Genomic DNA, 24,879 nt, shown 5'->3' with positions numbered 1-24,879 from the left:
GGATCTGCTGGAGGACTCTAAGTGTGACCTGGCTTGCATTACCGAGACCTGGCTGGGGCCTGAAGGGGATGCGGTGTGGGCTCAGGCCCTGCCCGCTGGGTTCTCGGTGAAGGATCAGCGCAGGTTAGGTGGGCGGGGGGGGTGTGTGGCCTTTATACATAGGAACACCGTGTCCCTCACCAGGAACCACATCCGACAGACCTCCTATATCGAGTGTATTTACCTGACCCTAAAGGCTAGGGACAGTCTAGGGATTCTGTTAGTGTATCGGCCACCCCGTGCATTAGCGGACTCCCTTAACGAGCTGACACAGCTGGTCGCTGAGCTGATGCTGGAGACGCCCAGGCTTCTTGTCCTGGGCGACTTCAACATCTCCCTCACGGCCAGCCATGTTCCATCCGGTGCGGCTCGGGAATTCATGGAGACCATGGCGGCCATGGGCCTGTCCCAGCTGATACAGGGTCCTACGCATTGTGCGGGTAATACTCTTGATTTGGTCTTCTGTTCGGAGGCGGAGAATCCGTGGGTGGAAATAGTTAATGTTTCCCCCCTGTCATGGACGGATCATTTCCTGGTAGAGGTGAAATTCAAGGCCTCTACCCAGATCCCCCCCGGGGGTGGTGGACCTGTTAGGATGGTCCACCCTCGAAGGCTGATGGAACCTGAGAGGTTCCAAGAAGCCTTAGAGGGGCTCACGGTTGGAAATGACGGCGACTCTGTTGATGCCCTCACCGGTATCTGGAATACCGGTCTTTCTAGGGCTATACACAGGATCGCTCCCAAGCGCCCTCTCAGGCCCGCTTCCAAGCGTAAGCCCTGGTATACGGAAGATCTCCGGGCAAGGAAGCGAGCTCTGCGACGGCTAGAGTACCGTTGGCGCAAACACCTCCGCTTAGACGACAAGACTCTCCTAGACCAATTGTTAAAGGACTGTGGAGAGGCAATACGAGCAACAAAGAACTCGTTCTATGGTGCTCGTATTGCGTCCGCTGAGTCGCGTCCGGCAGAGTTGTTCAGGGTGGTCAGGGAGCTAACTCAGCTCCCTCCCGCCCTGAACCAGATCCTTGAACCTTCTAAGGCCTGCTGTGACTTGTTTAACGACTTTTTTGCGGATAAAACTTCTCATATAAGCGAAGGTCTGAACGCCGACATTATAGCAGAACCTAGAGTAGAAGTGTCCAGAGCCTCCGTGGACTATGTTAAACTGGATCAGTTTGAGTTGGTGAGTACCGAGGATGTGGACAAGATCCTTGGAAGTGTCCGGAAAACAACCTGCTCTCTTGATCCCTGCCCCTCGTGGTTAGCAGCCCAGGGGGGACCGGCGGTAACATTGTTGTTACGCCGGATAATTAATACATCTCTGAGGGATGGGCTATTTCCATCGGATCTTAAATTGGCCATTGTAAAACCGATCCTAAAAAAGCCCTCCCTCGACCCCCTGGTTCATAATAATTATCGGCCTGTTTCGCTGCTACCGTTTTTGGGAAAGGTGATCGAGAGGGCGGTTGCGATCCAGCTTCAGGTGGTCTTGGATGAAACGGATTACCTGGACCCATTTCAAACTGGCTTCCGGGCGGGTTACGGGGTTGAGACTGCCATGGTCGCCCTGGTCGATGATCTCCGTCTGAGCATCGATGGGGGAAGCGTGTCCCTGTTGGTGCTCTTGGACATCTCAGCGGCTTTCAATACCATAGACCATGGTATCCTTCTGGGGCGCCTGGCAGAGGTGGGGATCGGGGGCACTGCGCTCCAGTGGTTCCGTTCCTACCTCTCCGGGAGGTCCCAGATGGTGCAGCTGGGAGACGTGTGCTCTGATGAGAGGCCCCTTAAAACTGGGGTCCCTCAAGGAGCCATTCTGTCTCCCATGCTATTTAACATTTACATGAAACCGCTGGGAGAGATCATCCGGAGACATGGGGCGCGGGGTTATCAGTACGCTGACGACACCCAAATTATTTTCTCTATGTCTCCGACTGATGCAGTGACCGGGGATGGCGTCTCTCCTCTCGTGGCCTGTCTAGAGTCAGTAATGGGCTGGATGAGGGAAAACCGACTCAAATTGAATCCAGAGAAAACGGAGGTACTAGTGATAGGTTCCCCTGGTCCAGGAATGGCGGTGGTTCCACCTGTCCTGAACGGGGTCACGCTCCCTGTGAAGGACTCCGTGCGCAGTCTGGGAGTGCTGCTTGACTCGTCGCTTCACCTGACTGCTCAGGTGAATGCGACGGTCAAGAGCACCTGTTATCAGCTTCGGCTGATTCGCCAACTGCGCCCATACCTGGCCCAGAGGGACCTAGAAACTGTTGTACATGCTCTGGTAACTTCGAAACTGGATTTCTGCAATGTACTCTACATGGGGCAACCCTTATACCAAACTCGGAAGCTGCAAATGGTGCAGAACATGGCAGCCCGGCTGGTCACTGGTGCTCCCAGGACCAGCCATATAACACCGGTTCTGAAAGACCTCCATTGGCTGCCCATTCGCTTCCGAGCCCAATATAAGGCGTTGGTAATCACCTATAAAGCCCTAAATGGCTTGGGCCCGGGATACCTGAAGGACCGCCTCTCCCCATACATTCCGCCTCGCACCCTCAGAACGTCTGGGCAGCAATTACTGAAGGTGCCTGGGGCTAGGTTGGCCTCCACTACACGGAGGTCATTCTCCACAGCTGCCCCAGCCCTTTGGAATACGCTGCCCACCGAGCTCCGCTCGTCTACCACCCTGGCCCAATTCAGGAAGGATTTAAAGACCTTCCTGTTCCAACAGGCATTCCCCGAATAAAAAATCCTGTGGGCCTCCCTCCTCTTCCGTGGCCAAGAGGATGGGCTATGGGGCTTTTGTTGGTTATTTTTTATGATTATTGTATTGGATTTTAACGTTTGTTTGATGTATGTATTGACTGTATTTTAACCTATGTTGTAAGCCGCCCTGATTTTTAGAAGGGCGGGATATAAATAAAATTTTTATTATTATTATTTATTAAGAGTACTGCTCTGGCAGCTTATCAAGATTTCCAGTGAATCCTGTAACCCCTCAGATAGAAGATCTTTAGGATCTACAGTATATCTAAATGGCAAATTGTGTTTATAGGGTTATAAAATATGGAGATGAATCAAGCCTCTCAAAGGCATAGAGTGAGACAGGCACAGTTACATAATTTTGGATTTGATTACTGCCCTTCATATGCTGGTAATTGTGTAGAGTTGTGTATGAAGCTTCTTCTGTGTTGAATTATGATCTTGTATAAAGTGCAGGTAAGATTTTATTATTATTTAGAGCAGTAGCAGCTAATTATGACAATAGCAACGATTCTTTAATTATACTAAAGCAATCTTTAAATTTCCATAATGAGGCTTAAACTAAACTACACTATTGCACTTATTCATATGGAAGTAATATGTGTATGTGTAAGTGATGATGAATTTAATTTTCAGCTGCCCCTCTTGCTACAAACACATTACTTTTGGTTTGGCATTTTTTATTCTTTTTGCCTTTCATGGTAATAGAAAGATAGATGGTAGACCAATGAATTCTTTTGCTATGAAACTGTTTTGACATTTTTAGTATATTTGTAAATATCAAAGAAAGGACAAAAATTGAAATTTCATTGCATTAATATTAATAATCATTTATCTGCTAGGAAAACATTTAAATATCACTTGGCATTTGCAGAAAAAGATTACTGTTTAATTTGCTGCAAACACAGAAATGCATTGAAATAAAATGAAATGATTCCGTATTTGGTAAAATATAATAACAGGAAAAGGCTAGTTACTTGAAAAAAAAAAAGCTAATCAAAAGAGAAGTCCAAAATACCATGGTATCTTTCAAAATGTCAGTGTTTTAAAATAATCAGAGATTTTTCTGAGGGCTAGCTGAGAGAAATATCATGATAGCAAGCAGCAAGATGATAGCAACAACTAAAGAAGATTTAAATTGCAAAAATATGGGCCTTTTGGTGAAACCAGACTTAGTAAATAGGAGTTGCAGTTTTTCATGGGAGTTGTAAAAGAGGCCAAGTGGAAAAAGTTTGTAGAGGGTTTTTTTTTTTTTTGCTTTAGGCTACTTGGTGTTTTTGGACTTCTTGTGGTGTAGTAGTGATTTGAGCACAGGACTATGTATCTGAAGAACAGGATTCAAATCCCTGTTTAACCATGAAACCCGCTGGGTGACTTTAGGCAAGTCACATTCTCTCAGCCTCAGAGGATGGCAGTCCCTTTCAGAAGAATTTTCAGAAGAAAACCCCATGAGCATTAGGGTCACCTTACGTTAGACACAACTTGAAGGCACACAGCAGCAACAACAACTGCTGCTTGTAATAAACTACTGAGCTGGTGGGCCATGAAGCCAGCATGCTACAGTGCGTTGTAGGCTACAGTCGTAGGTAAGGATCTGACTATGAATCTGATGATTATTTGTTGCCGTTTACTAATCATATGTGATTTTTTCCTCTCAATCCATTTATATTTCTCTATGCACCAAGAAATATTCCAGCTTCTCACTGAAGTGTAGGAATTTTCAGAAATGGTTATTTGCAAATGAAGTAACGAGGCAAGAATTCAATCTGATATTCGATTTTATTGCTTATGTTTTATTGCTTATTGCTTTCCTTAAACAATGCCTCTCACCTGTGATGTGGTCTTATGCTTTTAAACACTGCAAAGTCCACACATGGAAGCAGAGAGGACGAAGCATGGCAGGCTGAGTTAAAAGGTGTTTGGCAGAACAGAGTGAGAAGAGCATTCTGTCCAGGGCCATCTAGGAAAAGTCTCACTCTCATACACCAAACTGGCTGCTGACTGGCAAATAAAATGGATAGCTGGCTTGGCAACTGGATGAATCACTGTACCAGCCTGTCATGCTATCTCAGAAACTGGGTTTATTCTGTATCTTCTTCTAACACAGTGATTCCCAGACTCTGGTCCATCAAGTATTTTAGACTTCAGCTTTGAAAAGCCTCAGCCATCTTGACTGAAGGTATGGAATTCTGGGAGCCAAAGTCCAAAACACCTGGAATGCCAGAGTTTGGGAATCACTGCTAACATGTGAAACTGAAAACAAGATCTGGGCCTTGTTCTTTTATGGTTTATGAAATTCCATAGATGTTGGTGGCACTATGTTGAATAAATTAATAGGAGTGTGAAAATCAAAATTTGCTTTAGAAATTCAGTAATGGCACTGAAGTATTGCTACAGAATTAATAGACAAAATATATGCCATATATCCTAACATTTTTTTTTGGTGTTTTCTGCTGATACAGTTGCCACTCTTTCATGGATACATAGGCAACAAGAACGAGATTTAGATAGAAATCCTTTAAAGTTCTTTGAATATGGGAAAGAAGAGCTATACTTCTTTCCAAACAGAATTGGAAGAGGCAGCAAAAGCCATCTAGTATAATACCATGCTATGCAGGACTACACAACTAAAGCATTCCTGAAAGATGGCCTTCCAACTTCTCTTTAAAGACTTCCAAATAAGGGAATTCACCACCCTATGAGATAGTCTATTCTATTCTTGAACAGCTCTTACAATGAAGAAGTTCTTCCTAATGTTTAGGTTAATTTCTTTTCTTGTGATCAAAATCCATTGGTGCATGTTCTGGAGCAACAGAAAAGCTCACTTCATCTTTCACATGACATTCCTTCAGGTTTTTGAAGATGACTATCCTGTCAGCTGTCAGTCTTCTTACCCCCAAGCTAAGCATACCCAGCTCCCTAAACCATTCCTCATAGGGCCTGGTTTCTAGATCTTGGTTGTCCTCCTCTGAACATGTTATTCTGTATCGAGCACTTTGCTCTCTTTCCTCAGGAAATATAATACAGTAGAGTCCCGATTATCTGACATAAACAGGCCGGCTGATAGTTGGATAACTGAAAATGTCAGATAATCCAGAGGGGCTAAGAAGTTGTCTGCAATGACAGTGTGCACATGCACCCGCGCTGCCATTGGGGATAAAAGTCCCTCTCCTTCCTGCCTGCCTTCCTTCCTTCCTTCCTTCCTTCCTTCCTTCCTTCCTTCCTTCCTTCCTTCCCTCGTGCCTTCTTTCCCTCCCTGTCTCCTTCCCTCATGAGTCCTGCTTCCTCCATGGCGGCTTCTGCCCCAGCTTGGCTGCCGGGGCTAGGACAGGGCCGAGGTTTCAAGCCACAAAGGCAGGGGTAGGCAACCCTTTTGAGCCGGGGGCCGGGTTGCTGTCCCTCAGACAACTGGGGGGCCGAAGCCAGAAAATAAATAATTAAATATTTTTTTAAAAGTTAAATAAATAAATAAACTGGGACAAATGTAGGACAAAATTTTCAAATGGAGGGCACTTTTTAAATAAAAAATGGAGGACATGCGAAAAAAAATTGCTGATTTTTAAAAAAATGTTAAGATAAATGCATGTTTCTGAGGCTTCTATAGACAATTGCCCCACCATGCCCCTTGCGCGAGATGCCAAAGGCCCCGGCGGCAATCGGCGGCAGGACCGGGCTGGGGCCGGTCCCAAGGCCTCGCCGGGCCGCAGGTTGCCTACCCCTGCTCAAAGGAGAGGACTGGGCACTTGGCCCAGTCCTCTTCTTCGCAGCTTGGATTTCCTCAGCCCGAAGGGAGTCTGCGGACTCCCTTCAGGCTGAAGAAATCCAAGCTGCGCGGAGGAGAGGTCTGGCCACTCAGTCCAGGCCTCTTCTTGGCGTCTTGGATTTCCATATCCCAAAGGAAGTTTGTGGACTCCCTGCAGGCTGAAGAAATCCAAGCCTCCGAGAAGAGGCCTGGGCCGAGTGCCCAGACCTCTCCTCTGCTTGGCCCAGACCTCTTCTCAGAGACTTGGTTTTCCTCAGCCCGGAGGGAGTCTTGGCAGAGGAAAGCCAAGCCGCCACACCATTATCCGACATCCCATGCTTCTTTGTGAGTGCAAAGGACGGATGTCCGAAGGACGGATAATCAAGACTCTACTGTAAGATCTATTTGTTATTTTCTCTTTTGCTTTATCATTTGTTAACCCACAAAACTTTGAATAGATTTCCCTATCATAAGTTCTCAGAAAGTCTAGCTGGACGTCTGAGAAATTTCTAAGAAATGTCTACATGTGCTTCATGATAACAAATGATGTATTTGGAAGAAATATTCTTGTAATTGCACCCTCCCCATGAAAGCAAATGCTTGTCCTGTGGCGAATTAGCAGTCTCTCCCAACTGTGCAAATGTTCATAGTGAGAAAACAAAACTTTTACCATGGAAGACATATTGTTGAGGAGGTGCCAAAAAAGAGGTACTTGGGAAAGAAAAAGTTGTCTATGAATTGTTTTTTTGTAGGTTTTTCAGGCTATGAGGACGTGTTGTAGAAGAGTTTATTCCTGACGTTTTGCGAGCAGCTGCGGCTGGCATCTTCAGAGAATGCTGGAATGAAAGAGAGTGGGCTATAGATATACTGTTGGTTGAGAGAAAGTGATTTATGTGTTAATCTGTGTATTGTTCTGTTGTTGAATGGCAAGGCGAAGTGTATATACCCCACCCTCTTCCATGCCAGCATTCTCTGAAGATGTCAGCCACAGCTGCTGGTGAAACGTCAGGAGTAAACTCTTCTAGAACACGACCTCATAGCCCAAAAAACTCACAGAAGACTATGGATGCCAGTCATGAAAGCTTTCGACTTTACATTGCCTATTGATTCACATGGATATTTTGTGACTTTTGAGCTACAACAAGAAACTCAAAATATTCTTAAAACCTCTGTGGTGATGATGAAGAAATATCTGTGTTCCATTTTCTCTGCCTAAGAAAGGGGCCTGTGGCTTCACAAGAGACACCCTGGATCCCAAGGGGAGTTGCTTTATAGCTGTTAATGGAGTTTAAATTTTACTGTCCTTTGTCTTAGTCCACTCATCATCATCATCATCATCATCATCATCATCATCATCATCATCATCATATTTATATCCTGCCTTTCTCCCAAGGCTGGGATTCAGAGTGGCTTACAATATTAAAGAACACCATGCAGTTAACACATATAGCCAAGGGGTGGTAGTGGTCTCTGCCAGCACTGAGATCCCTCCAAACAAACTGAACTACAGCAGAAACAACATCTAATACAAAATCTAGGTCTGTGACTCCCCCCTCCTATATATGATTTTTAAAACATCTTTTGCCGGTTGAAGAAGCTTCGAAAACTTGCATGGTGTGTTTTGCACATTTTGGTTAGCCAATAAAGGGTCTTTTTTGGACTTTGTTTTATTTGGCTGTATGACTAACATGGTCACCCCTGAATATATTTCCTCAAGAGGACTGTGCCAGAATGTGCTCTTTAATAATTGCTTTCTGAAGAGTTTGAAAACAGTTAATAATATTTAATTCTTTTTTTTTGTTTATTTTCTTCCTTCTTTACACATTTGTTGTCAAAAACAGCATTTGATTGTGCATCATTTCATATATACATTTTACAGTATCCAAAACAAAACAAAATGGAAATATATATAATGTACTGTGGGGTAAATTACCAGGAAAAATGCATTTCTACAGGTCCATTTTCAGATTTTTAAGTGTTTTATATAAATTGCAGCTGCAAAGATATTACTGATTTTCTGTTCTTTCGTTCTTGACCATATTTTTATTGTTGAGATGAAAAATAGTACTTCAGTATCTGGCAATATATTAACAAAAACAGAGGATTACATTTTGTATTTCTTTTGAAAAAATACCTGAGATTGCCTTCTACTTTCTTCAGTATTTTGAAGAATGGATTTATGAGAGCTTTTAGTTAAGGTTTTATTCTTTTCATCCTTCTGTTCTTCATGGTGCTCACTTTTCTCTGTTTAGTCAAGCCAGAATTATATTTGTACAAGCAAGGCACACAATATCTGAGTCTTCTAGGTATAAATGGGGGTGCCTGACCTTTTGTTATTAATCTGTGACAGGTGCAACCTATTTTCTTCCAAATGCTGTTAATTTACGTGTGCAAATTCATCCCCTGAAATTTATATTCTGTATAGCCACCCCAGGGGAATTGATTGTCATCATGAATAGTGTAATGGACAGCTGAGAGAGATAATTACTGATATTTCAACACATTCATGCCTAAAAGTTGGTCTTTTGAGCACACTTTTCACTGTTTTCACCTCTTGTTAGGGAGGCTGAAGTTAGTTATTCATTTCTGGACCAAAAAAAAAAAAAAAAAAAAAAAAAGAAGTATCTGCAAAAGTTCATGTGTAAAGAACAGCACATTGTTACAAATTAGTTTCCTTTACCATTTCTGGCAAACTCATTACAAAGTAATCGTGGCCTGTGTTGAAGTGCACTTCCTCTGGGACCAATAACTGTAAATAAGCAGGGCTGCAAGCTGGCTGATAAGTTGTTGTTCTGAAGATAACAGTCCTTTTTAGCAGTCTGTTTGACCTTTTCCTTTATATTGCCTGAGGCTTGTCTAAGACCCTCAAGGTCTATTTTTCATCTTAAAATTCTCTGTAGAAATGCACAATGTGTGGTTTAAGAAGATTTTAGGATTGCTTAACATATCTGTGTTTTCTTGCATTTTTATGATAATTCTTGGCATATTTAAAAACTTCAGCTAGCATTTTCTCAGACAGGATTTCTTTCCTTCTGCATTTTTTCTTTCTTTTCCAGGAAGAACTGTGTTTTAATGCTTTATTAAAAGTTAAGTTCATGGTATAAATTAAATGATAAGAACAGTTTTTATGAGTCATTTTTATACTAGTTTATGGTATTTGGAATGTGTTACATTTTACATGGCATTATTATAATGCAGAAGGATTATATGATGGAAAACAGCAACTCATCTCTGATTAATGAGTCAAAAGTCATACTCATTGATGTATATAAAAACTGAATAAAAATGTTATAGAGATGTGGTAAATGATTTTTTTTAAAAAAAAAAATAGCCTTGAAGAAAAAACAAGGTTCATTCATATAATACAATAAGACCTGTGGCGGAGGAGCCCTGGTGATGCAGTGGTTAAATGCCTGTACTGCAGCCACTCACTCAAAACTATAAGGTTGCAAGTTCAAGACCAGCAAAAGGGCTCAAACTTGAATCAGGCTTGCACCCTTCCGAGGTCACTAAAATGAGTACCCATACTGTTGGGGGCAAATTAGCTTACAGTTGTAAACCGCTTAGACACTGCTTAGGCGGTATGAAGCGATATATAAATGAAGCTTGTTTGTTTTGTTTGTGCTGTTAACTGATTGGTTAAAAATGGATTCCACTAAAAAATTAATGTTTATTCTAATAATTATTACTGATGAAAGGATTATTTCCCACTACTTCTCAGATTTGTTCAAAACTCTTTCCATCATGCAGTAATGTCATTTGCACAAACAAATGATGCTTGAGTTGAAATGTTTATCAGCTTTTTGTTTACTATTTATTTATTGTGTACCGCATCTCTTTTGTGGTCTCTATGACTTACACACCGGGGTGTTCTGCGCCTATAGAGTGTTCTCTTGGACCCTTCTGAAATAGAAAATAGAAACTTAGGTGGTAGCTCTGCCCATCCTCCATTTTGTCCCTCTATTCCCACTCAGTTGGCTCAGTTCCTTTTTGTCCACCACATGAGCAGCTTCTTCTTCGTGGTCTCTGTGCCTCACACAATAGGGGTTTGCGCCTGCGCAGAGACTCAATTTAGATAGCTGAAAAGCTGAGCAGATTGACAGAAGGCCCACCCATTCCCATGCACTGAGCATGCCCAATCCTGCCAATCTATCTCCTCCTTCTGTTCTCTTTCGTCCGCTGCAAGAGAAAAATCTCCTTCAGGTTGCTCCTGAGCTGAATAGGTTTCTGCTGTATGGTAGACGATATATATTTTCTTTTTTTTCTTTTTTTCCATTTTCTTTTTCTTTTTCTGAGCATTGCCCTTCTTTTGCAGAGCTTTGGAGTGAGGTTTTTCTCCCTTTCCTGGCCCGGAAGGGCTCTTCGCTTCTAGGCCTCTTATGGCTTCCAAGTCTTTATTTAAGCTCTGCAGTGATTGTGATCGGAAAATCCCTCTTTCTGATGGATATTCCAAATGCCTTTTTTGTCTGTGTGAAACTCATGTCACCAACCGCTACTCTCATTGCAAAGCTTTTATTTGCTGTAACTCTTTGCAACAGAGCTCAGCGTTTAAAACTTTTTTTGTTGGAAGTCATATTCCCATTTTCAAACTCCCTTGAATTCTCAAGATTTCTAGGCTGTCAATACTTTTCTTGACATCGACAACCTCGCTGACGTCGACAGCACCCTCAACATCGGCTCCCACTTCAACGTTGACATCAAAGGCCTCTAGGCCTACAGGTTCTGCTTCGACATTGAAGGCACCAACATCGACCGCCTCGATGTCTCAGTCACCACCTACTGACCACTCTGGTGCAACACAAGAGGTACCCTCTGGTTCTCAGGCAAGGCACCTTCAGAAAGCCAAAAGGAGATCTCTTCTTGACAAAGGTGCTATTCAAAGATTTCTCCCCAGCTGCAGACTGGATGGTTACTTCATAGTGCCAAAGAGAGATGGCGGACTTTCCCCCATACTGGACTTGAGAGGTGTCAACTCCTACATCAAACCTCGCAAGTTCAGAATGGTGACTCTTCAGTCTATCCTCCCCTTCCTCCATCAAGGGGATTTGTTTGCATTGATAGTTCTAAAAGATACCTATTTTCACATCGCCATTAGACAGCACCGCAAGTTTCTTCGTATTGCTGTCGATGGAGATCTCTTTCAATATACCGTCCTTCCCTTCGGTCTTTCCACCACTCTTCGTGTATTCACAAAGTGCATGGCAGTGGTCCACCTTCGGATAGAGGGAATAAAGATTTCCCTCCCTAGATGATTGGTTGTTGGTATCATTCTCATGCACACTACTGTTCCAAGATGTCCACTCCACTCTCTCCCTTTTCTCTGACTTGGATCTGACCATCAATCCTTTCAAGTATTTTCTGGAACCAGTCAGAGTGATAGAATACATAGGCACATCTCTGGACTCCATCATGGCATGTCCCTACCTCTGCCTACCAGAAGGGCAGAAAGCCTGTTCTCTCCATGGTATGTCCCACAGCAAGGGACATTTAATGTCTTCTAGACCTCATGGCTTCCACCACTTACGGTATCTGTCTTGCTTGAGGTTCAGGCCCCTACAAGAGTGGTTTCTCTTTGTATTTGACCACCTCAACGACAGCCAGTCCTAAAGGTTGACCCTTCCTTTTTTTTCTGTTCCTGTTCGGGACTCTCTTTACTGTTGGCTCATTCCTGCCAACATTCTCAGGGGAATGCCCTTCCAAGCTCCAGAACCTTCCAGGATGGTCGCCACAGACGCATCCATGACAGGCTGGGGCATTCATTACAGAGACCTTTGTGTTCAGGGTCGTTGGTCCCCTTCAGAGAGGGAGCTCCATATCAATGCTCTGGAACTCTTAGCTGGCATCAAAACCTTTCAGGCTTTTGAATGTCATCTTCTCCACAGGGTGGTTCAGGTGGTAACAGACAACACCACATTAGTCTGTTATAGACCCTTCTATGCCTCTGGAAAAGACTATGCACATACTTGATGTTCACCGTGCTTTGGTGTTTTATGTTCAACGTTCGGCTGAGTTCAGGTTGACCAACAAGTTATTTGTTTGTTATGGTGGACCTGGAAAAGGCCACCTTGTTTCCTCTCAGAGATTCTCAAAGAGGATTGCCCAGACCATTGTACTGGCTTATGAGCTGGCCAAATGCCCACTTCTTGTTGATGTGCGCCCACACTCAACCAGGGCTGTCTCCGCATTTGCTGCCTTCCTTAGAGGCATCCCCCTTCCTGATGTCTGCAAAGCAGCTACATGGTCCCAACCTTCCACATTTGTCCGGCATTACTGGCTTGATTCCAGGTCTCATTGAGAAGCCAGTTTAGGCCGTGCTGTACTTTCTTCAATTTTGCAGTGACCTTCCCACCTGCCACAGGTAAGCTTTTTAATCACCCTATTGTGTGAGGCACAGAGACCACGAAGAAGAAGAATAGGTTGCTTAACTGTAACTGTGGATCTTCGAGTAGTCATCTGTGCCCTCAGACAAACCCGCCTCAGTTAGGTCCCTGCTGTTTTTTGTGGCAGGACTCGAACTGAAGGAGGAGCTAGATTGGTGGGATTGGCGCATGCTCAATGAATGGGAGTGGGAGGGGCTTCTGCCAATCTGCTCAGCTTTTCAGTTATCCAAATGGAGTCTCTGCACAGGCACAAAACCCTATTGTATGAGGGCACAGATGACCACTAGAAGAACCACAGTTACAGATAAGCAACCTGTTCATCCCAAGGAAACTCTCTGACTAGTTTTTTTAATGGATGTTTTGCTCGGCTTTTTTCGACTTTGGACTGCTCCTCAACTTCCTTTCCTTCCTGACTCAGATTTGGTAAAATTCTAGGGTTCTTTAATCTGTTCTTGCTTCGCATTTGGGGGATACGTTGTTGATGATAGCATCCTCCACATCATCATTCAAACAATGTACTGAATGTATGGCCACCCTTCCAGGCAGGGATGGACATTTCTGTTGCTTCTTGTGTGTAGGTGAGACCCATAATGTTCACACCTGCCCTCATTGTAATGGTTTCACACCTCAAGCTAGAAAGAACTGGGAATACTGTGCAGGTGCAGAACACCCCAGTGTGTGAGTTCACAGATGACCACTTGAAGACCTACAGTTACAGGTAAGCAACCTGTCCTTTCTCTCCTCAAAACAGGACTTGAGTCAGTTAACCATGAAATGTATGGAACAAATAGAAGTTTTTAAAAATTGAAACAAATTAATTAAAACAAACCACAATATTTACTTAAAATGTTTTATAACCTTGAACCAATTTGGACATGATGATTAGACAGCATTCCAGAGAACTCCGAGCTTGTTTTACTGGGATTGAACTTGTCTTCCCCACCCCATGCCCCTGCAGATAGAAGTGGCTAAACAAACAACAGATCCTTTCTCTGTGATTTGTTTATGGTATTGCTGGAAACCCAGGTGGATTCTGTGTTTCAGAATGCTCAAGTTTTAACTGGTCATCTAACTGTGGCCTTTCTCTGTGTGTGGCTATGCCTTCAAGTCGCCTGTCGATTTCTGGCAACACCATGAATTTTATAAGGGTTTCTTTGGCATAGAATAATCAGAGGTGTTCTGGACAGGCATAAATTAACTACAAAGGTCATGTATAGATATGTTCCCAGTTAGACTACTGCAATGCAATCTATATAGGGCTGCCCCTGACTTACAGGCAGTAGGTAGTACAAAGTACAAAATCAAGACTGATTATTAGAACAATGTATAAAAATTGCATGGCATGATAAAACAAAAGTTTTAAATGAATTGCACTGGCTATCAATACACTTTCAGTCAGAATACAAAGTGCTGCTGTTTAACATTTAAAGTTCTCAATGGCTTGAAGCAGTTTCACTCCCTATATATGCCCACCTGAGGAAGGAGGTCTACTGAGAGAGGTCCTACTTTGTATTGCACCATTAGAATTAATATAGGATTCATTTTTGCAACTAGTTAAAATATGCCTTTTTATTAATAATTTTGGATTCTATTGATTTTATCTGATTTCTAAATGTATATACTTTAAACTGTTTTAATTTGTTAGTTTATTATATTTTTGGACTGTAAATTACTATTATTTTTACTATTTTTCATTTTAAATTGTTTAAAATTCATTTTGTACTTTGCTCAGGGATTTTTTGGATACCATGTAGGAATGGAAATGGAAATGTTTTAATAAATAAAATAAATATGGATTTTGACTCTGACTTGTTTAGACAGAAATAAGCCAGAATCTGTGGTTTGAACATCATGATAAACAAGATGCTGCTATTTGGAGAAGGGCCCAATTAAGAGTGATTGGATGTTGTGTATCAACATATGCTGTTCAAGCTTGAACTCAAGAACCCGATGATCTGCATGAAATTGGCCTTTATGTCACAAGCTGTGTCACGGTGTTTGTGACAGAGAAACAAACAAACAAACAAACAAAAATATTCCCGTCCTCAACAAGAATTGGGGTTGTGACACATTACTAGACTTTTCATCAATTTTGCAATTACAGTTGGCACTCCAATTCGCTGGGATTAGGGGTTCAAGACCCCCCACAAATGTGAAAAAATTGTGAATAATGCCCCCAGAAGCCAGTTAAAGGGATGGATGGGCAGCGCAATAGAAGCAGGTGATCCTCTCCTTCCCCTGCCCTCCCGTCCCTTTAACTGGTTCCTTGCCCCTTTCCTGGTGGGGTGGCTGCCTTTCCAAGGAAGTTGTCCCCCCAGGAAAAGGGTGAGGAGGATCAATTCCCTTCTGTCCATTTCCCGGTGGTGTGGCTATCTTCAGCTATTTCCACTGGGAAAGAGGCAGAATTGGCACGCACACCCTTCCCGGACTCTCCCTCCTGGGCTTTTTCCTCCAAAGCGGAAAAGCCCCGGAAGGGAGGAGGAGGCGGAGAAGTGCATGCACAGACGGCCTTGACCTCACGCATAATCAAAATTGCGAGTGTCAAAGCTGCGAATGTGGAGGACCAACTGTATATTTCTCATTTGGGGACTTTTGCCCCAAATTTAATATTACCTTGCACAAATAAAACAATTTGGGGAGGCACAAAAACATTTTTTTGCAAAAAGTACAGTGCTGTTTTACAAATGAAAATGCAATCAATAATTAAAAAATAAATGAATCCTGAAATGCATAAATGTTTAGAAGAGTTAGTGAGAAACAGTTCCATCTTTTATTTCGCTAAAGTTCTTAGACAATGCTTTTCTTTTAAGATTTTCCAGTATGAATCTGCCTGAGTTCTTAGATCTTCAGGGAAGGTGTTCTCTCTTTCTTACCACTACATTATTAGAGTTTCATTTGTGAGAACATATGTAGCTTCTTCTCAGCAGCTGCTCCTGCATTTTAGAACTTTAGCCAAGTATATTTTGTTTCTGGCAAGCTAAACACTAAAACTGATTGACGGCTTAGACATTTTTAATCTAGTGGCATTGCTGTTTGTTATTTATATATCTTTATTTCTATTTTTATTTCTGTAAATAAAATTAATATTAATTAGTAGCATTAATCTTTAATAATTAGTATTACTCATTCTGAAACATCTAATTCATTCTAACTCATTCTAAAAAAAAAAAAAAAAAAAAAAAAAAAAAAATTAGGAAGGGGCCCCAGTTAAATGACTCCAAATTTTTACTGTTTTTAAATCTTGTTGCCACAATGAGCATAGCTATGAGATCCTTGTTGGTTAAGTTTTCCTTGCTTCTGCAGTATCAATATATTAACAAAATAGCCCTAGAAATAACTGATTGAGGGCTGAAACAACTGACCAACAAAGCTGGCTTCCAGCTGGCTTGAGGGTGTGGCATGCAGACAACACATGCCCCCAAGATGTCCAAACACCAGCTTCACACCACCCAACTATCCACACATGGGCCAGCTTCTGGGTGATTCAGTGTTGCGGCGTTTGTACGCTGTATGCAACCGGAGCACTGGGAAGCTGCTCCAGGGCTGTGGCAGGGCTGGAAAAGTTGGCTTTTTGCTGGCTCATTCCTGCTCTTTTTTTGGCCAGGTCCAAGGTGGATTGGGGCCATGGCATGTGGTTGCTGTGGCCCCAATTTGCCTTTGTCAAGGGCAGCTTGAAGCCGCCTCTTCAAGGCCATCTGTTTCAGCTTTGAGCTGCCATTTCTGAAATAAATGTCAAAATTCATGTCTGTAATTCCCTAACTTAAGGGTACTTATGCCACATATGTGACATTGTGTCTCTCTCTTAACAACCTCTGTGAAGTAGGAGAAATTGCCATTTCTCACTGATCATCTGAGGGGCTGAGCAGATGGGCCAGGATAGCACAGGCTGAGCTTGGGCTATTCTGGCCTGGGTGCTCACCTGAATTGGTTCCTGGGTCAGCACAGAGATTGGTGGGTATTTACATGTCTGCCCCCATGCTGCCTTGGGAGCTGAAACCTTGATGCACAATTGCTCCCACTGAGAAGCCCCCCATCACTGTGTCTGATGTGGAAATGAGGCATCTGGCTTCACTCATGTGGCCAGGCTCCCTGTTTCTGTGTCAGATGCGGTGTTGGGAGGCTTATCTGTAGGAGTGATGTGCAGCAAGATAAGGAGCATAGTGACGGTTTAAACAGTCAGGGTTTGCCATGGAGTTTCCAGGAAACTCAGCAGTAAACCAGGGGTCAAACCAGGCTCTTTACCTTGGAATTTGGCTGCATCCACTGGATCCATGTCCAGTCTGCCGGCTCAGGCTCAGGCTCAGGCTCAGTTTGTATTAATTATACTGAAGGCTAAATTGAAATGTTGAATAAAAGTGGTGAAACAGAGCATCTCATGTGAGCAAAAAGGAAGGGGAATTTATTCCATTAATTTATCCTTGTGCTTTTGGGTTTGTATGTGATTTGAAAATTAACAAAACCAGTTTGTTTGCATTATCCAATTTTCATAAAAAATTCAATAAATGCATCCATTCAACACAGTCAGAGATTTGAACACATCAAGGAATAATAAGACAATTGTTGTTTTAAGCAGTTTTGCATCATGTGCCATTTTAAGGATGTTACCTTTTGAGCATGAAATCTGATGGTGTGATACAAATCTGGATTGCTCTAGTGCTATATATGTCTATATATCCATGAAATTATATAGTGGAGCCACCGTATCCACAGACTTGCCATCTGCAGATTTCAGCATCTGCAGATGGCAAGCTACCCATTGTCCCCAATTGCAGTGTGAGCGCATGGCTGCACTGCCATTAAGCACAGCCCCTGCTGTCCCCAGTAGTGGCATATGCATGTGGCTGCGTTGCCATTGGGGCAGTGGGACTTGAGGTCCTGCTGATTTTTGTATCTGCGGGGTGGGGTCCAGAACAGATCCCCCACAAATATTGAGGTCCTAGTATATAAATGTTTTGTCATGATATCAAGATTTTATCATTTTGATTTGTTAGTTAATTGGCCTATAAGCTGATATCTGAATTTTGAGGTCATTGGATGAATTTTAAAAATTTTAACTTTGTTATTTTACCTGTAGTTTTGTGTTAGTTGCCTTGATCATTATTTTTAGTGGCAAGATAACATATAAAGTAAAAAACCCCGCATCCCCCTAATTCTGTAAAGTCATAGCTGTCCTCCATAAGACATTGCAAATGACCATATATCCTGCATGGTTTGTCTATACTAAAATGAGCAATAGATTCACATTTACTTTACCAATAATGTGTGCTCCTGGAGATAAGTACCAGATGTGGATTTCCTATGCAATTTTATCAAGTCTTTTGATGATAGAATTTCTTCTAACAAAGACCTTGCCACATTAGGAGGCTTTTCTGGAATCACACCACATTTTGATATATATTTTTATATATTTATATTTAAGGTAACCTTGGGCGTGTGGACCATATTACTGAATTTGAGTATGATCTGTTCATCAGACCCGACACATGTAATCCACGTTTTCGAGTCTGGTTCAACTTCACAGTTGAAAATGTGAAAGAATCTCAGGTAAGTACCACTTAAGTGAAATTTTTTGAAAACATCGTTTTTTGTTAGAAAATTAAAAATGTTCAGGTTGCCAAGATAATTTTGACCCTTGTTGGATTTTCCATCGCTGAAATAGAGAAGGTCTGTGGTGTAATGCTGTCTGTTTAAAGGATTGTACAAATTAATTTAACAACAAACTTGTTTCTAGAAGGGAAGATTATCACGTCATATTTGGGACCATGTAAGATAATTGAGCAGAATGGATTCTGAATTGGTCCTGAAACTATTCCTTGTTTCTTAGCTTAGACCAATTAGTTGGCTGCCTAGGAGATATGAATTGATTCTAAATCCATTTCTGCTTCTGAGCAAAAATGTGCTGAGTAGAAATGTTCTCTGTGCTGGTAGCCAGAAGGAATGAGACACCTTTTTCAGATTCCACTTCTACCCAGTGTCTCTTATGAAAGAATTTAGGATGTTTTCAGCATCTCATGATGTTTCACTTCTTACTTTCCTGTTGTTTGTGTCCATTAAGCCTTTCTTTTTTGCATTGGCTGTCTCATAACTAGAAGCAAAATATCTCCTCTGTTGCTGAGCGCAGATGGAATGCCACATAGTACAAATATTCTAGTAACATTAAAAGGAGGGCTCTAAATAACTTACTTATGAATACATCTGTGATCATTTCTATGGTCTTCTGTATGTATGTCAATATATGTTGTAACTTTTTAAAAATTATACTGTCAGGATTTTTGTGTGTAAAGGAATAAATTTACCCAGGTATCCAGGTGAATGCTTGTAAATTACATAGAATCTTTGCATTTTTTTTAAAAGAAGAGATAAAAGAATTAAATCTGTGTAATATTGGGCATGATTTCCCTGAACTCTCATTCAGTAAGAGTGAGTTGATGGGAGTTGCAGTAGAGCATAGGAAACATGGAGAAAAAGAACCATGTTCTTTGGAATTCACAAGACCAAATCATTAATTGCATTGTAAGCAAGAAAACATGTTCTCATTTACATTGGATTCCTAAGGAACCATAAATTGTAAGAAAGTATATGTTTCTGCTTCTAGAAAAGTTAATACTCTTCTGAGAGTGGAAAGCAAAATATTTATGTTAGCTATTGCTGTCAAGTGCTGGAACAAGTTTACTGATGTCTTACAAGATGCATTCCTGCTGTTCCTGTAGTTTACTTTAAAGCTTGCTTTGCTGGGCTGGAAAGGTCATAGGCTATGAAATGTGAGGGTGTTGGGTATTGCTTTCTTATACAGTAGGGCAGAATAGGTTAAAAGCAGTATTCATTTCTTAAATGTATATGCTGCTGTTCTTCCAGATCATTCAAAGCAGTTTATATTTTCTTTTCTTCAGGCTTATGATTAATGTTGTGTTTAAAACTCTCCACTGAAGAACTTTTCCATTTCCATACATATTTACACTATTTTATGGCAATTTTCTTATGGCAATAGTAGACAATTACATGTCGTCAATACTAATTGTGTTCCAATCTAGGTTTTCTTTCTGCTTAATATAGTTGTTGTTGTTGTTGTTGTTGTTGTTGTTGTTGTTGCTGTTGTATGCCTTCTAGTCATTTCTAATTCAGGGTGATCCTAAAGTAAATTTATAATGGGCTTTTCTGGGCGAGATTTATTTATTTTTTTGTTTTTTTGCCTTTGCCTCCCTCTGAGGCCGAGCAAGTGTAACTTGCTTAATGCCACCCTGTAGGCTTCCATGGCAGAGCAAGGATTTAAAACTTGAGGCTGAAACAGACAACTGTAAAGAGGTGGCTCTACTGCATGCTGCAGCCCTGATCCGGTGCTGCTCCTTTTTGGGTCAGAAAAGAGGTGCTCTTTTTGCCACCACTGCTGCAGCTCTTCTGCACTCCTGTGGTGTGTGGTGTCTGATCGCTGCACTGCAGGAATGTCCCAACGTTGCCTACTGTCTGGTTGGGCAGGTGTCATGAGGCCGGATTGGGGGTGGAGTCAGGGCATGCGGTGTGCAGTTGCCATGCCCCCTCGCCGCTGGGAATCTGGCTCAAATTGCCGGTCTGTTCAGCTCCTTGGTCTCCAGGGTCATAGCCCAGTGCTCAGACCACTACATCATACTAGCTCTCTATGTAATACATATACTTTATATATATACATTTTGAAAAAAACATTAATTTAATGTCTTCCCCCATAGACCCCATAACCAAAATATAATTTTAGTTAATAGAAGAATGATTTTTTTTAATAACCACGTCATCTTTTTTATTCTTATTTAATATGATGACAAGCATATCAGTTTTACAAGAAAAAAATGAATATGTTGTCTGATCATGGTGTGCTATAGATTATTGGTCCTGTTCTCCCGTTTGTACCTTAGTCAACAATGATCAAATTATACAAGAACAAGATGAATGAGGATCAGTTTCAATGAGCACTGTGATCCTATGAAGAGATACAGTATATATACAGAGTTCACAGGATATTTGTTTTCATAGTTGTGTACATGAAGAAGAATAGGTTCACTATCAACTTTGACTGAAGAAGCCTGTTTTTATAATGTGTCTTCCTGTAATCTCATCTTTCATCTCTCAAATATCCGTTAAAATGAGTCCTACATGAACGTAATCAAACCTTAACAATATCCAGGGCTGGGTACCACCAGACACTGCAACCTTGATGTATTAAATAAATGTTACATATTGTAGCAATATGTAAAGTGATGTGTTTTATGTTTATTAAATTTTTTAATTGAACAAAATCAATTTTAAAGTCTCTTTACTGAATATGTTATGAAATAGTTTTGAATGATCTATGACCACCCCAGATGAGCAATTGTACACTTGCAGACTTTAATCAAGAATATCTTTAGTGATGTTAAAGTTTGCACTCTATTTTTAGTTATGTAGTCTTAAATACCATGTATTTCAGTGTAATTTAAACATGAGTAACTTAGGTTTGGATAGGAGACTATTTGTATTGATAGAGAATGTATAATTACATAATCAAAATATATGTGATCAGTTTAGGTAGCATCTAAAGTTATTGTAATTACAGTCAGATAAAAATCTCTTTAAGAGTTTTAATTCTATGATCTTGTAATTTTGAAAGATAGGAAAAATTTAGGAGAATCTGGTGGCAGAGTTGCTTTTCACTTCCCTTGTACTTTATCTTGTACACAGAGCAGTTGTGCACATTCTGGCATGGACATTTCCACTTGCACAAGCTACCCTCCGTATACAGCAAAAGTGGGCAATTGCAGAGGTCATGGGGCAATTTTTGGTGGTAGGCTGCACCCCCCTGAAAATTGGCCACTGTATGGGTAAAAATAAAAATGGATGTGATTTCTAGTTCCTGTTTGAGGCTAATTTTCATGGGTTTTGCATAGTTTTTTTCATGGGTTTTAACAAGCCCAGAAGTGTTTATTTTCCTGTTATGGTCTCTGTTTTTGCTTCTCTAGCCCACTGACTTGTTGAGGTTGAAGTAATAGTGTTAGGGCTTTATAGTGACTCAGAAACTGTGCCACCATGTGTTCTGTAAACATTTAAGTTAACAATTCTTAAGTATTATAGGAGCCTAACCATCTTGGTTTTAAATTCGTTAGAGGGATTAAGTTCAAATGACTACAATTGCAGATTTAATCAATTTAGTTATTAAACTAATCAGTAAACTAAACAGCAACGGTACAGTCCAGCCACTTCCCTCCCTGTTCTATCTCTAGAATTAATTTTTGGAGTATCCAAGTACAGTGGTACCTCGGGATACGAAATACCCAGGTTACGAAATTTTCGGGATACGAAAAAATCCCATTGGAAAACATTGTTCCGGGTTACGAAAGTTTTTTCGGGTTACGAAAAAACTTTTGGTGCTTTTCGGCGCGATTTCACACGGAATCGCGGCTTTTCCCCATTAGCGCCTATGGGAATTCGGCTTGCGAAAGCCTTTCGGGTTACGAAATTGACAGCGGAACGAATTAATTTCGTAACCCGGGGCACCACTGTATCTGCATGGAGCATGAAATTGACAAAAGTCATCTCTCCCTCCATCTTCTGCCTCTGTACATGGTGGAGTTCTATACTTGGGATGCTCCCAGCCATGGGATCCAAGTCAGGATCCCAGTACCTGGAAAACAGTAGTCTAAATGGTTACATGATATCACTCTGGGTCTGTCTTATACTGCTGTATTATAATACAATCGGCCCTCCTTATCTATGGATTTTTTTATCCACAGATTCAAGCATCCATAGCTTGAAAATATTTCCAAAAAGTATAAATTCCAAATAGCAAACCTTGATTTTTCCATTTTATATAAGGGACACCATTTTACTATGCCATTTTATTTAATGGGACTTGAGCATCCATGGATTTTGTTATCTATGGTGGGTGGGTGGGTAAGGTTCCTGGAACCAAACTTCAGTGGATAACAAGGGCCCACTGTAGTCACTTCTTCACTATGGGGCATTATAATAGGCTTAGTGCAATAAAAAGAACCCAGGTTGCTTAACTGCAAAAATAAACATATTGTATAGGTGTTATATATATATATATATTGTATATTGGTGCTTCAAGATAATCCTAAACTCTAGTTTACTTGTGGGTATTTTTACTGAGTGCATTTATTATATAATCCTAGAAAACATGGCAATAGAGAATAAAATGATCCCAAATTTTCTGTCTCCAAAGTCCTAAATACTCAAGGGACAAATTGTAGCATACATGATCCTGCAGAAAATACTCAGGATGGGTCAGAGGTACTTTTTCATAACAGATAAATTACAAATAGGGCTCTCCTGGAGTATGGGCTCCAAGGAGATGCTGAGTCCAAAATTAAGTGGATATTTTAAAGGGTATGGAAGCTGTAAGAAGGGAATGTCTGGACATTTTCATTCTATGAGCTCCTTTAGTTTATCGTAGGATCCAAGTTTATGTATTTATTTTAAAAATTATCCCCTTTAAAGAGGATAATTTTGCTCATCAGCAAAAGAGATGTTTTACATTTTCCTATATTTCACAAGATCCTAGTATCTTAAAGGTCTTAAAGTGACCTGGACAGTTCAACTATCACCAGAAACAGGAATATACCCAAAGCTAGCTTTGTGAAAGGTGATGTTTTAATAATTGACAATTATGAATAATGAATATAGGGTTGAAAGTGGGTTTTGAAGAAAGTGACAGCCTGTAGAGGTAGGGCCATTGCCTCTGAATGCTGGGATCTACAACTCATCAAACCACTGAACCAAAAAAATACAGTTTTACAATGACAGTGCGAGAAGATCAAGAATACTAAAAAGGCAGGATCTATTTATTTAAATAGGTATATTATTACTTTATATACACCTTACATGTTTCATCTTATATACGGTAAATATAATTACAATAACTTTAGATATCCTGTAGTGATCACATATATTTTTGATTGTGTATTTATATATTCTCTATTTATATATTCTCTACAAATAGGCTACTATCCAAACCACAGTTACTCATGTTTAAATTACACTGAAATAAATGGTATTTAATGCTACATAACTAAAAATACGATGTAAACGTTAATGTCACTAAAGATGCTCTCGATTGAAGTCTGCAAATGTGCAGTTCTGGGAGTAACTCTCAACTGAGAGCTAGATATGTACAGGATCGTGATGTATAAATCACTGAAAATCATATGCTGAAGCAGTGTAGGATCTTGGCCTGTATTTTCCATGCAGAAAACTCAGTTTTGCTCATTAAGCATATTTTTGTGCAAAAACGTCATCTATTTCTTTCTGTGAATTACTCCTATATAACATTTAGGACTTTTAAATACCAGGAAAAAAATTATCCAAAAGCCTTGCTATAATTCTTTACAACAAAGTTACCTGCCTGTTGTGAACCTGCTTTTCAGCCTGGAAATATTATATTCTTTCCAACTCCCAATCCATGCACATGGAGAATGAAAAGATGTACAGATAGTATTCTGTTCATTCTGAGTAATTTTTCTCATTGTTACTTCTGCTTCTGTGCTGGTACACTGTGTAAGGGAACAATGGTATCTAGTAATTTTATATGTCCCTCACATGATGGTATTGTCTTAAAATAAACAACTTTGGCAACTTCTGCTTGTGTTCTGTGTATGTATATATGTGTATACTTGTAGATTAATAGGTTATTAATCTTTCAAGTAAGAAATGTTTGGGCATAGACGGATTTGGACTCAGTACTATGTCAAGTTCAGTAGTCAATGTACAGTGAGTTTCTGGAATTTACTCTGAAGTGGTTTTGCCAGTTCTAGACTAGACCAAATTGTGTAAAAATCACATGCTTAATTTCCAATGTCTGTAAGAATATCACACTTGTCAAATCACTGAAATTGACAACAAACATATTTTATATTTCTGATGGTGATACTGACATTTGTTGAGTAGAATATGAATAGCCAGGTGTGTTTAATTTCCTAGCCTGACATCTGTCAGTCA

The 24,879-nt window shown here is 40.8% G+C and overlaps 1 protein-coding gene across 2 annotated transcripts in view; it reads left to right on the top strand.

Moving 5' to 3' along the window:
• The window catches only part of LOC149316264 (BEN domain-containing protein 5-like), a 1,092,722-nt gene that overhangs the window by 38,027 nt on the left and 1,029,816 nt on the right, over positions 1 to 24,879 (top strand). For both annotated transcript variants that reach the window (XM_089515099.1, XM_089515102.1), the window contains exon 3: positions 18,341 to 18,465. In XM_089515099.1, the coding sequence (XP_089371225.1) occupies positions 18,341 to 18,465 (125 nt within the window). The remainder of the gene's footprint in view (positions 1 to 18,340; positions 18,466 to 24,879) is intronic.

This window comes from Sceloporus occidentalis, unplaced genomic scaffold (genome assembly GCF_023333645.1).
Source record: "Sceloporus occidentalis isolate IW3139 unplaced genomic scaffold, rSceOcc1.0.p SCAF_3, whole genome shotgun sequence".
NCBI classification, from domain to species: Eukaryota; Metazoa; Chordata; class Lepidosauria; order Squamata; family Phrynosomatidae; genus Sceloporus; species Sceloporus occidentalis.
This window is presented reverse-complemented; position numbering and strand designations above follow the sequence as displayed.